Source organism: Mus caroli, unplaced genomic scaffold (assembly GCF_978045245.1).
Source record: "Mus caroli unplaced genomic scaffold, Mus_caroli_1 scaffold_19, whole genome shotgun sequence".
In the NCBI taxonomy this organism is placed as follows: domain Eukaryota; kingdom Metazoa; phylum Chordata; class Mammalia; order Rodentia; family Muridae; genus Mus; species Mus caroli.
The window spans coordinates 78838770-78851898 of record NW_028227274.1 but is presented as its reverse complement, the minus strand read 5'-3'; the positions used below and the strand labels follow the sequence as shown (position 1 = coordinate 78851898).

Sequence of the window (13129 nt, the reverse complement as noted above, 5' to 3'; positions counted from 1 at the left end):
AATATGCCTGTAGATGGGTCACAATAAATCCAGCTCTCATCTTCTCCACACTTACTTACCACGCTCATCAGGGGATTTTTGCATTGGACAGCTGTCCAGTGAATCCAGTGACCTTGTAGCCTGGGGAAGGCACGGTGTCAGTGAAAGATAGTTTTGGTCCCTGGTTCCTCAGGAGTGATGGCCCACCTCAGGACTCTGTTGGCCAAATAGGCCTGCCCATACTTCAAACATCTGCCAAAAACATCCATGTCTCTGGTTTTTGGTGGGCTCATTGGGTCCATGATGGTCGTAGATTGGTTGCAAACTCGAGTCTAGGAAGGCTCTGACCTTCTCTACAGCACAGACGGGCAAGTGAATCGGTGGCCACAGTGTATCTTGTTCAGAGATAGGTATCAAGTGCAGCTTACTGACTGGGAAAAGTTAGTATCCTGTGCCGAGAACCCACATAGACTGCTAGCCCCAGCCAGCAGGTGACAGGCACAGACAAGGTGTCCAGGCAGAGGCCCTGGTAGGAAAGAGGGAGGTTGCCACAGGTGACTCCATGGTCATGCAGTCTGTGTTCTCAAGAGCTATCTGCTGTTTTCTCTTGGCTTTGTAATTGGCCTCTGATGTCCCTGCCCCAGTTTGGGGAATACACCGCTAGCCTCACCAGGTGGGGTGCCATACCCATCTTTCTGCTGTGCTATAGACCCCAGATAGCCCTGGAGATTTGGAGGAGGGGGGAGGGGTAGTTTGGGACTGGGAAGAAGTGTCTGTCCTTAACCACATCTTAAGGAGGCTTTGCAGATAGAGAAGCATTGGGCCGTGTCAGGGCTCCACACTGCCAATTCATCACTGACAGTCAAGGAAGTCCCTTGTGAACCTGCTCAGATGCTAACTGATAAAGCCAGGACAGACACTCAAGATGAGTTGACTCTAATGCCTGAACCTCTGTGATGCTCCTGACTCTTAGTTGTTCTGTGGAGTCAGCCCTGGAATGTGCTCTGTGCAATATGGGGGCAGCAGGGGCTTCAGAGCAGGATTAAACCCAACTCCGTGGAAAGAAGGACACAGTGGGGAGCTTTGGAGCTGGAGCCTGAGAACTCGCTGGCTCTAGAGGACAGGACCGTCTTCTAAGGCCTTTGGGGTTGTGGGTGCTGCATGTAAGACCTGGGAGGTTTGTGTATGGAATTCTCTATCCACTCTGCTCGTGCCTCTGCCGTGGTACAGGGTGACTGAGATGCTGGCTCATGTCCATTTACAGTTTGATACTTGGAGGATGGGCCTTGCCTCATTTACTTCTGCCTGGAGAGTTAGCCTGGTGTATCAGTTAGGACTTTCAAGGAGGCCGTGAGAGCTGAGCTCTGTCAGTATGGGGGATGCTGGCCTTTGGATTTCCTTTGAGCACTCTGTAAAGAAAGCGGAACTAGTGTACTTCCTCCTTCTCGGGGAGAGCAAGATGACATCAGTCTTTGAGGCTTTGAGCTCAGGATTTTTAAGTGTAACCATCTAGACTTTAATTGTTGCCAGTCTCGGAATAATCAAAATGTAACTTTGTGTCCCCAGGAGGGCGAGTAGACAGTGTCTGCTCTCGGTGGTTCTCAGTCAATTCTGGGAGTGTTCTGCCTCTGCAGCCTTCACCAGTCTGAAGTTTAAGACTTCCCATCTTGCTAAGAGCCCTGGCTGGGAGGAAGTGTCCAGGGCCACATGCCCCAGTGACCACAGATGAAGCAGTCATAGTTCTGCTCACATGCTTTCATCTGAAGAAGGTTGTGGAGAGTGGTTGGTAGTTACAGTTGGGGTTGCCTGTGGAGTGCTGTCTCTGCCCACGGATGAAGCCCAGCTGGGAGACAGTGGTGTGGTGTGGTGGTGCTGGTGGTGTGGATGGGTGTGTGTGCACACATGCACATGTGTTTGTATGTGCGTGTACATGGATGCATACACTTGAGGACATCATCAACTATTACTACCCAGGCTTTGTCTACTTTGTGTGTGTGTGTGTGTGTGTGTGTGTGTGAGAGAGAGAGAGAGAGAGAGAGAGAGAGAGAGAGAGAGAGGGGTGGGGTTCTCTTACTGGTCTTGCTTGCCAGGGATCCCCAGGGATTGACCTGTTTTCTGCCTTCATGGGTCTGCCTTTATTTTTTGCCCCCTAGAATGTGGGTTCTGGGGACTAAACTCAGCTCCTGTGCTTCCAGAGTACTTTGCTAATGGTGCCATCTCCATCTCCTGAAGGCCATGCACACGGGACTATTACAGACCTCTGCCAGGTGAATCACCTGTAAGGCAGAGAGGACTTGCCTGCCGTGATTGCTTAGGCAAGACATGTGTCACCACTGACCGCACCTGGCCATTGGAAGGTTTCCTTTGGGACATGGTGACCATATGCACATATTCTTCAGATGCAAACATTGCCAGGAGGTTTGATATAGGAATGGCCATGCACCGCAGCTCCGGCCCATGGCAGTCCTGCATAGATTGGCCACCCAGCTCTGCCCCTGCTTTATAAGCTGCTGCTTCCAGAACAGGATCCACTCAGGTCACCAAGATGCGCATGGTGCAGACAGAGACCTGTGCAAATGCCTAGCTTAACCCATGCTAGGTGACTGTGGCTGTGTGTCCAAAACTCCAGGCCATCTCCAGGTCGTAGTTTTCTATGATGACCTTGTTTTTGCTGGAACCAGACCTCTAAAGCCAAGGGGCCCTGGGCAGCCAGTGACACTGATGGCCTGAAATCCCTAAGCTAGGAACAGAGCTGAGGTGCCTTGTGTAAGTGTCAGACTGCAGTTGTCAATTCTACAGGAGGCAGGGTCTCGGCTGCATGTCTAGGATCTCCAACCCTGGGCCAAGGTGTCCAGACTGTTCCGTGTCTCATGATCATTAAGGAATATCTGCCTTGTGACAGCCCAGGGAATCATGGCTGATGGGAGGGAGCTTGCTTCAGACAGCCATAAATGGCAGTGGCTTCCCTATATGTCGCTACCATGTTCAACAGACTGAACCAACTTTCAGAACTTGACCAGAAACTGTTTGGACATCAGGCTGTAGGTCACGTCAAAAGTGTGTCATGGCAGAAGTGTCCCGTGACTTGTATGTGCTCTGTCCTGCGATCACTTGTGCGAGGTTCGGGTTACCATGTCAGTTTGTTTCGGTTTTCATTTTTCATAAGTAACGCATGGCAGGTGTGGCCTACAGCATCCTCATCATTAAAACATCAGTGATACGAATCCTGATCAGCTGCAGCTGCTGGGCGTCGCTCGGTGGCTAGAGAAAGGCACAGTGTGGAAGAGGAAGCTGGGTGCACAGGGGAAATGCAGGGTGTGCAGATGTCAGGCCTGCCCCGGGGCAGAGGGAGCCAGAGAGGCTAGACAGCTCCTTTCCCACAACAAATCCACCTGAGAAATATTCTCCATTTGTCCTTCCTTCTTTCTTTCTTCTTTGTTTTACAGTCTGAAACAGGTAAACAGGGCAGAGACCCTTCTAGAATCTGGCTAGAGACCCAGGAGCCCAGATCTCCTGGAGCCTGGAGATTCAGCCTAGCTCCCGAGCTCTGCCCTCCACCCACCCAGGATGCAGGTGGTAAGAGTAACCCTCACAACAATGAGATACCCAGCCTTTGAACGCAGTGCTGGGGCTTCAGATGCACAAGAGGCTCATGGGATATCCATGGGTCAGGGAGGTCTTAGGTGAAGGGCTGAGTGCCCCAAACCTGGAAGAAGCATTTCCTTGGAGATGTCCTGCACTCTCACTGGTTAGATCTTGAGAAACAGCCAATGTATGAGGTCTGTGAATCTGCTGTTTTAACACACACATGTAGCATGCACAAACTCACATGCCTGCTGTCTGGATCCTGCAAGTTCCAGATTTGTGACTTTGACTTGGTCTCCCAAGCCAGTCATGCATTCTGCTTTCTGTTACAGGGACTACCTGCCTTCGAGGCTTTGCCATCCTCCTTGGCAAGAGTCCCCAGTGTCCCCTGTCCTATGCCCCAGCCATAGGACCAGCACAGGGACTAGGGTGGGTAGAGCTCAGGATAAATGGAACACTCATTATGATTGTTGCTCTTAGACTGTGTCAGGACCAGGATAGCACAGCTGTACTGCACAGCTGTTGTGGTAGAGGCTGGACCACAAAAGGAAGAGGCCAGTAGAGGACAGCTCCTTTGTCCCGAGCCTAGCTTTAGGTGGGAAAGTTGGGGACTGGGCCATTTTCCTTCCCTATTCCTGCTTATGCCTGTGGGTGGGGCCCACACTGAGCACCTGTCTCCCTCTTAGATATAGGAAGGTGCCACTTTTAGTAACATGCCCAAGATACTAGTCTAACAGACAAGGATGGCTGGTCACAGTCTCTCGGGCAGGATGGTGGTGTGCCAGAGCCCTTAAAATATTCCAAGGTGTCCTGGTTGCTGAGGCCTTGCTCCTACCCCCACCCTTTCCATCTGAAGAGGAAACATTTTGTTAAGGGTCAGCTTATTGGCGCCTGTGGTCCCTAAGGTCTTCCCAGGTTGCTTTGGGAAAGGTGGGAGCTCAGAGACCTGGACTAGGCAGCCAGGAATCCTGTGCAGAGATGGCACTCATGTGCTGAGCAAGGAAACTAGCCTGCATGCCCTGCCCCCACCAGGCCAGCCCCTGGGCTGTCTGTCCATCTTGGCTGAGGTGGCTACCAGTCCTCTTCTGTCCAGGCACTGGATGGACCTCTAGAAAGGCCAGCCCCTCTTGGGCGAGGCAAGCATTCCCAGGCTAAGAGTCCTGTGGTCAGGGGGCCACAGCCCAGATGTGCACTCTTGACAGTGTTGCTGGGTGGTCCTGGGCTTGGCCCTGGATGGATGGACAGATGAAGCCCTTGAGGCCCAAAGTTTGCAGAACCAGCCAAGAAGTGCATTGATGGCCTTCTGCAACCCTTTCTCCTTCCTCATCTCCCTGCCTCCCTCCGTCCCTCCCTCCTCCTCCTCCTCCTCCTCCTCCTCCTCCTCCTCCTCCTTCTTCTCTCTCTCTCTCTCTCTCTCTCTCTCTCTCTCTCTCTCTCTCTCTCTCTCCTTCCCCTGTTCCTTCCTATTTGACTCTTGAAACCCTTGGTCTTTCTTAGTTAGAGGAAGACCTTTGGCTGGTGCCCCCGTGTTGATGTAGTCGAAGGTCTTGTTTCCCTTTAACTGGCTTCCACTTTTTTCCACATAAGCAGGCTTTAGGCTTGGGTTAGGTTTGTAGTTCCATGGACCTCAGGGTGACTAAAACATAGATGGCCTTCACGGTTTTCCTTGTAAGATCTGCGCAGAGGGCTTTTAACTATGGATGGTTCAGAATCGAAAGGATTCTACCCAAACTATGTAAGCAAATCTGTCCCCTCTGAGTTCCGGTGCACGGGAATTAATCTTGTACCTGTAGCTGGGATGACTTTCCATGAAAGTTGGTGTAGCCTGAGGACCGGTGCTTAGCTCCCCAGAACACACATAAAGCTAGATGCCGTGTGTACCCATAACCCCTGAAGGAAGAAGAAAAGGAGAGACAGGCTTCTCTTTAGAAATTTATGGGCTAGCTCAATCCCGGATGGGCAGCAGGAACCACCAGAGAGACCCTGTCTTAAGTAGGGTGGGAATGGCTGGCCAACACCTGAGATTGTCTTCACACATGAACACATACACACATGCACATGCCGAGTTACAAAGGACAAACACAGTATTCTTTGTTAATAGAAACAGGGTTCATTACTGTGAAACCTTTTTCTCCCCGACCCCCAAATCCCCATCCCGAGACCAGGTTTCTCTGTGTAGCCCTGGCTGTCTTGGAACTCACTCTGTAGACCAGGCTGGCCTCAAATTCAGAGATCCACCTGCCTCTGCTTCCTGAGCGCTGGGATTAAAGGAATACCTCACCACTGCCAGACTGCCATCTGCCATTACTATGATATATGTGATATATATATATATATATATATATATATATATATATATATATACACACACACACACACACATACACATATATACACACACACATACATACATACATACATACATACACATACACACACACACACACACACACACATACACACAATTAAAAGAACCACTTACCATGTAACTTAATATGCTGCCATGGTGATCATTTCCGTTCCCACTCTCCAAATCTGCCCCTGACAAATCACAGCTTTCCTTCCCATTGCAAGACAGTTTAAAGCCAGAGCCCCAGAAGGGAGATTCCTGGCTTACCCTCTGCCCCTGTGTGCTCATTCCGAGCGCCTGTTGGCTTTCTGAAGCTCATCTGCACATGTTCTGATGTGTACAAGACAGGAATTCAACCTTCTAAATGGATTCTGACACTGCCGCCTCACCTAGGAACTCACACAAAGCGAGCCCTGATCTCAGGCCGGTGTTTGCGGCTCCCTAATTTGGAATTTTCTTAGCAGACGTTGGGCAAGGGCTTTTGGGTGGATCCTTTGTCAGTCAGCATTCCCTCCCTCGTGTCTCTGCTTCTTTACTTCCATCTCCTCTCTCATCCTGGCAGAAGCTGTGGGGCACTCACACCCCCGTATGGATCTTGGTGAGGTTGTTTGACTCTTCCGTTTGTCAGATTGGTGTGAGCCCTAAGGCACGCTGGGTTCAGACTGTGGTAGCCCAGTGGTCTTTGTGTGTCTGTGGCTGCAGATGCCTATGCCTCTCCGTGGGATTCAGCGAGGGCTTTAACCCTAGAGGTCAGTACGCAGAGCAAGCTTGCCCTTTCCAACACCTCTGGCACAAGGTGGCAATGAGGCTCCTGGGCTATAAATTGCCATTCCCTGCCCCCCTCCTACCCCCCCCCCAGAGGTAGATTAGAGTCTGGAAGGCAGGGGAAACTATGTGGCTTTGATACTCTCAGTCCTTAGCTGTCATCTGCCCAGCCGTGGCTCTGAGCTCTGGGGCAGGTAACACCTATGCTGCCTGTGGTGAGCACACTTCTGAGGTGCCTGGGACCCTGTGGTCGTGAAAAGGCGAGAGGCAGAACTCAGAACAAACAGGAAGCAAAGCTTTGTCTCAAAAGACTCTGTTACCCACGGGTGGGTGTTCTCTGAGTACACAGCTGAGATAGGTGCTTGGTTCCAGTACCAAGATCCAGGTGCTTGGTACCTGTATGAAGGGATTCGGAGCTGGGCCTGGAGAGACTTGTGGCCCCTGAGCCGGCTGGCTGAGCTGGCTGAGGTGCTAATGAGGCTGTGCAGAATCTCTGCTTGGAGGAGAGAGGAAACTGGCAACTGCCAGCGACAGGAACCAGGGAACGTGAGCCCACTGTGGCCTCAGGTTTGGGATCTGGTTTGGAGTTGGTCACTGTGCTGTGACCTGTTCACCACAGCATTTTCGTGTTTCCTGTCAGTCGGAGGCAGAGCCCTTTCTCATGGGAACAGTGATTCAAAACAGGAGAGCTGGTGGGTTCTCCCTGTGCTGCGCCCACATACCAAGCACTGTGGAAGGTCTGACTCGCCCATTATCAGGAGAAGCTGTCCGTCATTCCCATGCAGCCTGTCCTCCCATCCCTCCTCCCCCAGCATGGAGGTTACATCAGCCTGGTCCCTTCAGACCCTACAGCAGGAGGCCACCCTGCTTTGTGACCCAAGGGCCCTCAGGACCTCAGAATCAAGGAAAAGACACACACACACCACATGGGCACACACACATACATAGACAGACACATGCATATGTGAGTGCACACACACTTGCTCTCACACACACATGTACATGTGCGCACACACAGACATACACACACACATGTGCACACATATATACACAGACCCACACCCATGGACATGCACACACACGCAGACATACGCATGCACACACACTCACACACACAGAGACACACTCACGCTCATACACACTCATGCTCTCTCTCATGCACACACCATTTTCTTGAGTGAATTCAGGAAAAAATTCTAAATGTGTTCAGAACCGCTGAATGCATGCTTCGAACGGGCTGAGAAGGGCCCTGGGTACTTGATACGAAGCCTAATGAGACAAAGAGAGGGCTGGCTCCAGATCTCAACCTTTAACAGGCTTTCGTCAGCACACACGGCCCAACCACAGGAGGCTCACCTCCAGTCTGCACATGTGTTTTTATTCTGTGATGTGTTTCTTTTAATTATTTATTTAGTGGTTGTGTCATCATAGTACAGACGTGAAAGTCAGAGGGCAACTTGAAAGAATGAAATCTCTTCTAGCGTGTGTGTGTGTGTGTGTGTGTGGGGGGGGGTCCTGGGGATCAAGTCAGGTCTTCAGACAGGGCAGCAAGTGTGTACATACCTCCGGTTCCATCTCTCTGGTGCTTGGCAAGGTTTTATTTTTTTTTAAAGACTTATTATTTTTAAGTGTGTGTGTATGGCCATGTGCATATGAGTGCTAGCTAATCCCTATAAAGCCTGGTGATGCTGGCTCCTCCTAGATCTGGAGTCACTGATGTGATGTTAGCATTCTGACAGGATGCTGGGACTCAAATCCAGCTTCTCTGGAAGAGCAGCCAGTGCTCTGACTCACCGATCCATCTCTCAAGCCCCTGTAACGTGTCTTAGGATGTTGGTCGTGTGTAGTTAACAAGTCCTGACACTCTGCTCTGACATGAGATTGCTCTTTATAGGTGGCAGTTTCAAAACGGGTTGGGAGAAGGTGCTAGACACATGGTATCTGACAGTGCTGGTGGCAGTGACTGTGCTTTGGAGTGGCCAGCCTCTGCTGGGGTGGAGGCTAAGCCAGGAAAAGTGTCCTGAGGCCTCACAAGGTCTTCAGTAAGACACGGGACCGAAATCAATCAGCTGATTAGGGGCCAGATGCTTTCAGAAGCTTTATTCTGGGTCGGCAGGATTGTTCACACTCAGATCTGTTCACACTCAGATTTGCTCACACTCAGATCTGTTCACACTCAGATCTGTTCTTTACAGAGCATCACCCCTCTCTGTTGGAATCAGGTTTAGGGTGGAGGGGCAAACAGCAAGGATGAGAATGTTCTGAGGGGAGGTCGGGGGAGTATACAAGGCTGGCGTTCATCACGTTGGTGCCGGGGTGGGAGACTTCCTGATACTTTTGGGAAGCATGAGGCTAATGCCTCAGGAACCCCAAAATGCTGACCCTGTTGTCAGGACAGGGTAAAGATACAGTCCCTGATTTAATTATGTGAACATTAAATCAATGGCGTCTATAATAGCAATGGGCTGGCTAATAATCTAAGGCCAGCCATAAAGTAAGATTCGCCTAATATTTGTAGTGCTGTTATTAACCAAAGTTCTTACCAATGAAAGATGCTCAAATTTTAACCTTTCTTTTAAATAGTCAGGATACCAAATTATATGTTTTGCCAAGACACTCCCTTTTTGTATAAAATGTGTGCACATCGACAAGGTCTCTAAACTGGTCACATGTGATATAAGATTTTAAAGTGTCTCCGAGGCCTGCCTAGCCAGCTGTTTTCCAGGTTGCATTGAGTGTAACTCTTGACAAGATGGAACTGAATTGAAGATGCATTTGAAGTCAAAACCCTGGGTCACTCCTGAGTGCACAACTCTAGCAGGCAACCACAGCCCCTGGGCCGGATGTCAGAGACCCTGTGGCAGCAGAATCACGCTGACGCCCTGCAGTCCAGACCCCAGGGTGTTCAGCCAAGTTTTCCCCTCCAATCTAGTCCCCATCTCTGATCTAAAGTGAAGTCCTATGGGTTTGGAGAGCTGTCCGATTTTGCTTTTTTTGTTTTGTTTTGTTTTTTGTTTTTTTGTCCACAGCCAAGCAGACTTTCTGTGCAGATATAAGAACCTTGTATGCATATATAAGAAACACTGTGAAGGTGTGGGATGTTTTGCAGTGCCTCCTCCCACAACACCTGGGTACCCATTCTGCCCCTGGCTCTGAGGAGTCTGCCCCCACAGCCCTGGAAACACACCCTCTCCTTGAAGTAGGAGTCTGCTCAGCTCCCATGGCGTGCCTTCCCTGGGGATGCCAGCCTCCCTTCTGGCGAACTCCTCCTCTCTGATGCCCCTCCTTCCGCTCAGCAAGCTGCTGGAATCAGGGTGTATGACACACACAGGAAACGGCCCTGACAGGCCTAGCGTGAGTTTGTAAATGCACAGCAGCCCTTCCAGAAAGCCTTACCCCTTCCTTCTGTGATGTTCCTCTGGAGTCTCTGTGAGCGCTGCGGATGGGCCAAGCCTGTGCCGTCAGCCTGCCTCTGTGCTGGGCAGATGCAGACACTTACTATTGTGTGTTTGTGAGTCAGATTCCTAGAGGGATGACCCAGCTTGTACCGGAATGGTAACAAACACAGGTGCATCTTGTTAGAACTGGGCTGGAAACAAGGGACGTGGCAGACTGGAGGGAGGAGTTCTCTTGAGTCTGCTGTAACTCGGCATTACAGAGGGAAGTTATTCCCAGAGCCCCATTTGGCCAAGGGTGCCTTTCAGGGCTTTCTTTAGAGAAGGATGACCCTTCCTGTTCCTAGTGAAGAGTATCCAGAGCCCCATTGCTGATTCTCCTGTCTGTAAGCAGGCTATGTCTGCACCGCTTCCATGGCTCTGGGAAGTAGATTAGGTTAGCTTTTAAAGACTGGCTGACTTCTTTACTTCATGAAGCACCGGCAAGCTATGAGCACACATGATTACACAGAAGCCATGGCCTTATGAAGACCTTACTCCCCTATCAAGATGCTGCTGGATGGTATCCTCTGACAGCTGTGAGGGCTGATCCCCGGATGGTGCCCCAGGCACAGCATGGGCAACTCTGTCTTGGTGTACCCACACTTAAAGCTCCTCTGTTCCTTTGCAGCCCGTCCTTGCCTGCCCTTGACTGGCAACTCCCGTCACACTCTGGTCCATACGAGCTTCGGATCGAGGTGCAGCCCAAGTCTCACCACAGGGCTCACTATGAGACGGAAGGCAGCCGGGGGGCTGTGAAGGCTTCAGCTGGAGGACACCCCATTGTGCAGGTATGGCATCTGCTCTGACCAGCCAATAGCTCATGCCTAAAACAGTTTTGGATTCACAGCTAAGGACTTTCCTCAGACGTGAAACACAGCGACCTCAGAGCCTGCTATGTTCCTCGTCTTCAGTAATGTCCCAGTGAGTCCTTGATGAACTGGAAATGTCCAAAGTCAAAGTGTGTTCGCCGTACCTCACTGAGGATGCATCTTCTCGCAGGCACTGCAGAGGCAGGGCATCAGCCACTCTTCTCCTCACAGAGGGAATGGCTGAGCAAAATGCCCAAGTCAAAGGAGATTTTCTGTGAATGGGTATCACTTTCATACTACCATCAAGGTAAAAGAGAGACAGTATGTAGGACCACTGTGAATCAAGGGCTGTCTGTGGTTACCATATAGTGCTTTTCATTACATCTATAATGGTTTAAAAGGTTTGCCCAGAGCAGACTTACTTGTAGCAGGCACCATTGCACCAACTGTTCTGCAACTCTATTCTCTTTCAAAACATCTCTGCCCCTGGAGCTGATGCGTGCTCTCCACCCACACCACACCACACCACACACGTGGGATTGGTGGAAGCACCAGGTCTCAGGTCTACAGGGCAGCAGCCTCTGCTTCTCAGTCTGCCTGCAGGTGTTAGGAAGTAGGGTGTGAGGGAGCAGGTTATGAGATGGAGTTCTGTGGGAAAGGTGGCTGTGAGGGGCACAGTCACACCTCTGGCACTTTGGGGAAGAAAAAATAGCAATCCAACTAACCCAAGTCCAAGAATCTAGGAGTTGCTCGGTTCCACGAGGCTAGTTGTTTCAGCTGGTCTTCTGTAGGTTCTAACAGATGTGCTGGTATGTAAGTGCAAGCAGGCAAAGATGTGTGAATCTTCCTTCTTCCAATGTCCTTATGTAGGCCTCCAGCAGAGGGTGTGGCCTACCATGTCTGGATCTGGGACTTGCTTTGTGCCAGGCTGGCCTTGAACTCAGAGATCTCCTTGTCTCAGTCTCCTGGGATTAAAGGCAAGTTTTACCTTGCCGGGGCCTAAGCTTTTCATGGCTACTATGCCTCAAGATCTAGATCCAGGTTAGAATCCTGCGTGCCCTCCATTTCTTGATTGTAGTTCATTCTAGATGTAGTCAAGTTGACAACCAGGAATAGCCATGACACTAAGTTTACATTCTGGGCTGTGATATAGTTTATATCTGGTACGCTGTTCACCAATGGTGGCCAGGAGGCACACTGGAAAGTCGGAGGCCCAGCAACATCACAGGTCCAGCTTGGTCTTTCTCCATCTGGACATCAGTGTGACATCCCAATGGGCAGGGTGAGTTTGTCTTGGCTTCCCTTTGTCACACCCATCCCCTTGTGAGCTTTAGATCCCAGACATTACTGTTTTAAGCACCGCGGAGAAGTGCTTACTCTCTGGCTGACTCTGGTCACATGGTGTTATGGAGAGCTCTTTACCCCAGTATCCCAACATCATAAACCCGGGTGCCCAACCCTGTTATTTCAGGACTGATGCAAACTGGAAGGGGTACTCAGCAGGGTACCCTGTACTTTTATTTTATTCCATTTAGGTAAATAAAGAGCTGGCAAGGGCAGGAGGCCATGGAGACAAATGGCTGTTTGCCAACGCAGCAATCAGCCACATGGAATGAGCCAGGCGAGGTGCAGAAACGAAGCACTTTAGCAGCGCTTGTGGGTGATGTTTAGGTGATATTTGTGGCCTGTGTGCTCGATGCCAATTAATACCTACTCTGTTAGCCGCTTGATGTGATAAAATGCTGGGGGACATCAGTACACAGCAGCTGGCTTGACATTTTAAGTTTCTCCCCTTCGCAGGTGGACGAGGTCAGGTAGCCTGCCTTCAGCTGTGTTGGGTAACTACAGGTATTTACCTCTCCTTTTCCCGCTGTGGTTTTCACTGAATGAAAGTGCATTATTGCTGAATGGAACAGATTTTAATAGGACAGGAAATAAGCCTGTTAAAGAAAGGCAGGGGAGTAAGTGGAGAGATAATGCCTGGGCGCCTCCACTTACTTGGATCTTACAGCCAAGTGGCGCTGGGTGAGAGCAGGGGGGTGGTGTGTGTGTGTGTGTGTGTGTGTGTGTGTGTGTGCAAATACTGTGCCCTTATTAGAAAGATGGAGCTTCAGGTGCAGGTCTGTGCCATCTTGGGCTTGGTGGTTGTTGATTGTAAGAATCCCAGCTGCTTTGGGGCGATAAAGACAGAAGGAGTGTGGGGA

General features: G+C 50.5%; 1 protein-coding gene across 6 annotated transcripts in view; it reads left to right on the top strand.

Annotated features, from left to right (window-relative positions):
* Positions 1–13129, top strand: part of Nfatc1 (nuclear factor of activated T cells 1) — a 106455-nt gene that overhangs the window by 19770 nt on the left and 73556 nt on the right. For all 6 annotated transcript variants that reach the window (XR_015046086.1, XM_029471871.2, XM_029471870.2 and 3 more), the window contains exon 3: positions 10745–10904. Coding sequence is in view for 5 of the 6 variants with exons in the window: in XM_029471871.2 (XP_029327731.1) it covers positions 10745–10904 (160 nt within the window). In the remaining variant the exon portion in view is untranslated. The remainder of the gene's footprint in view (positions 1–10744; positions 10905–13129) is intronic.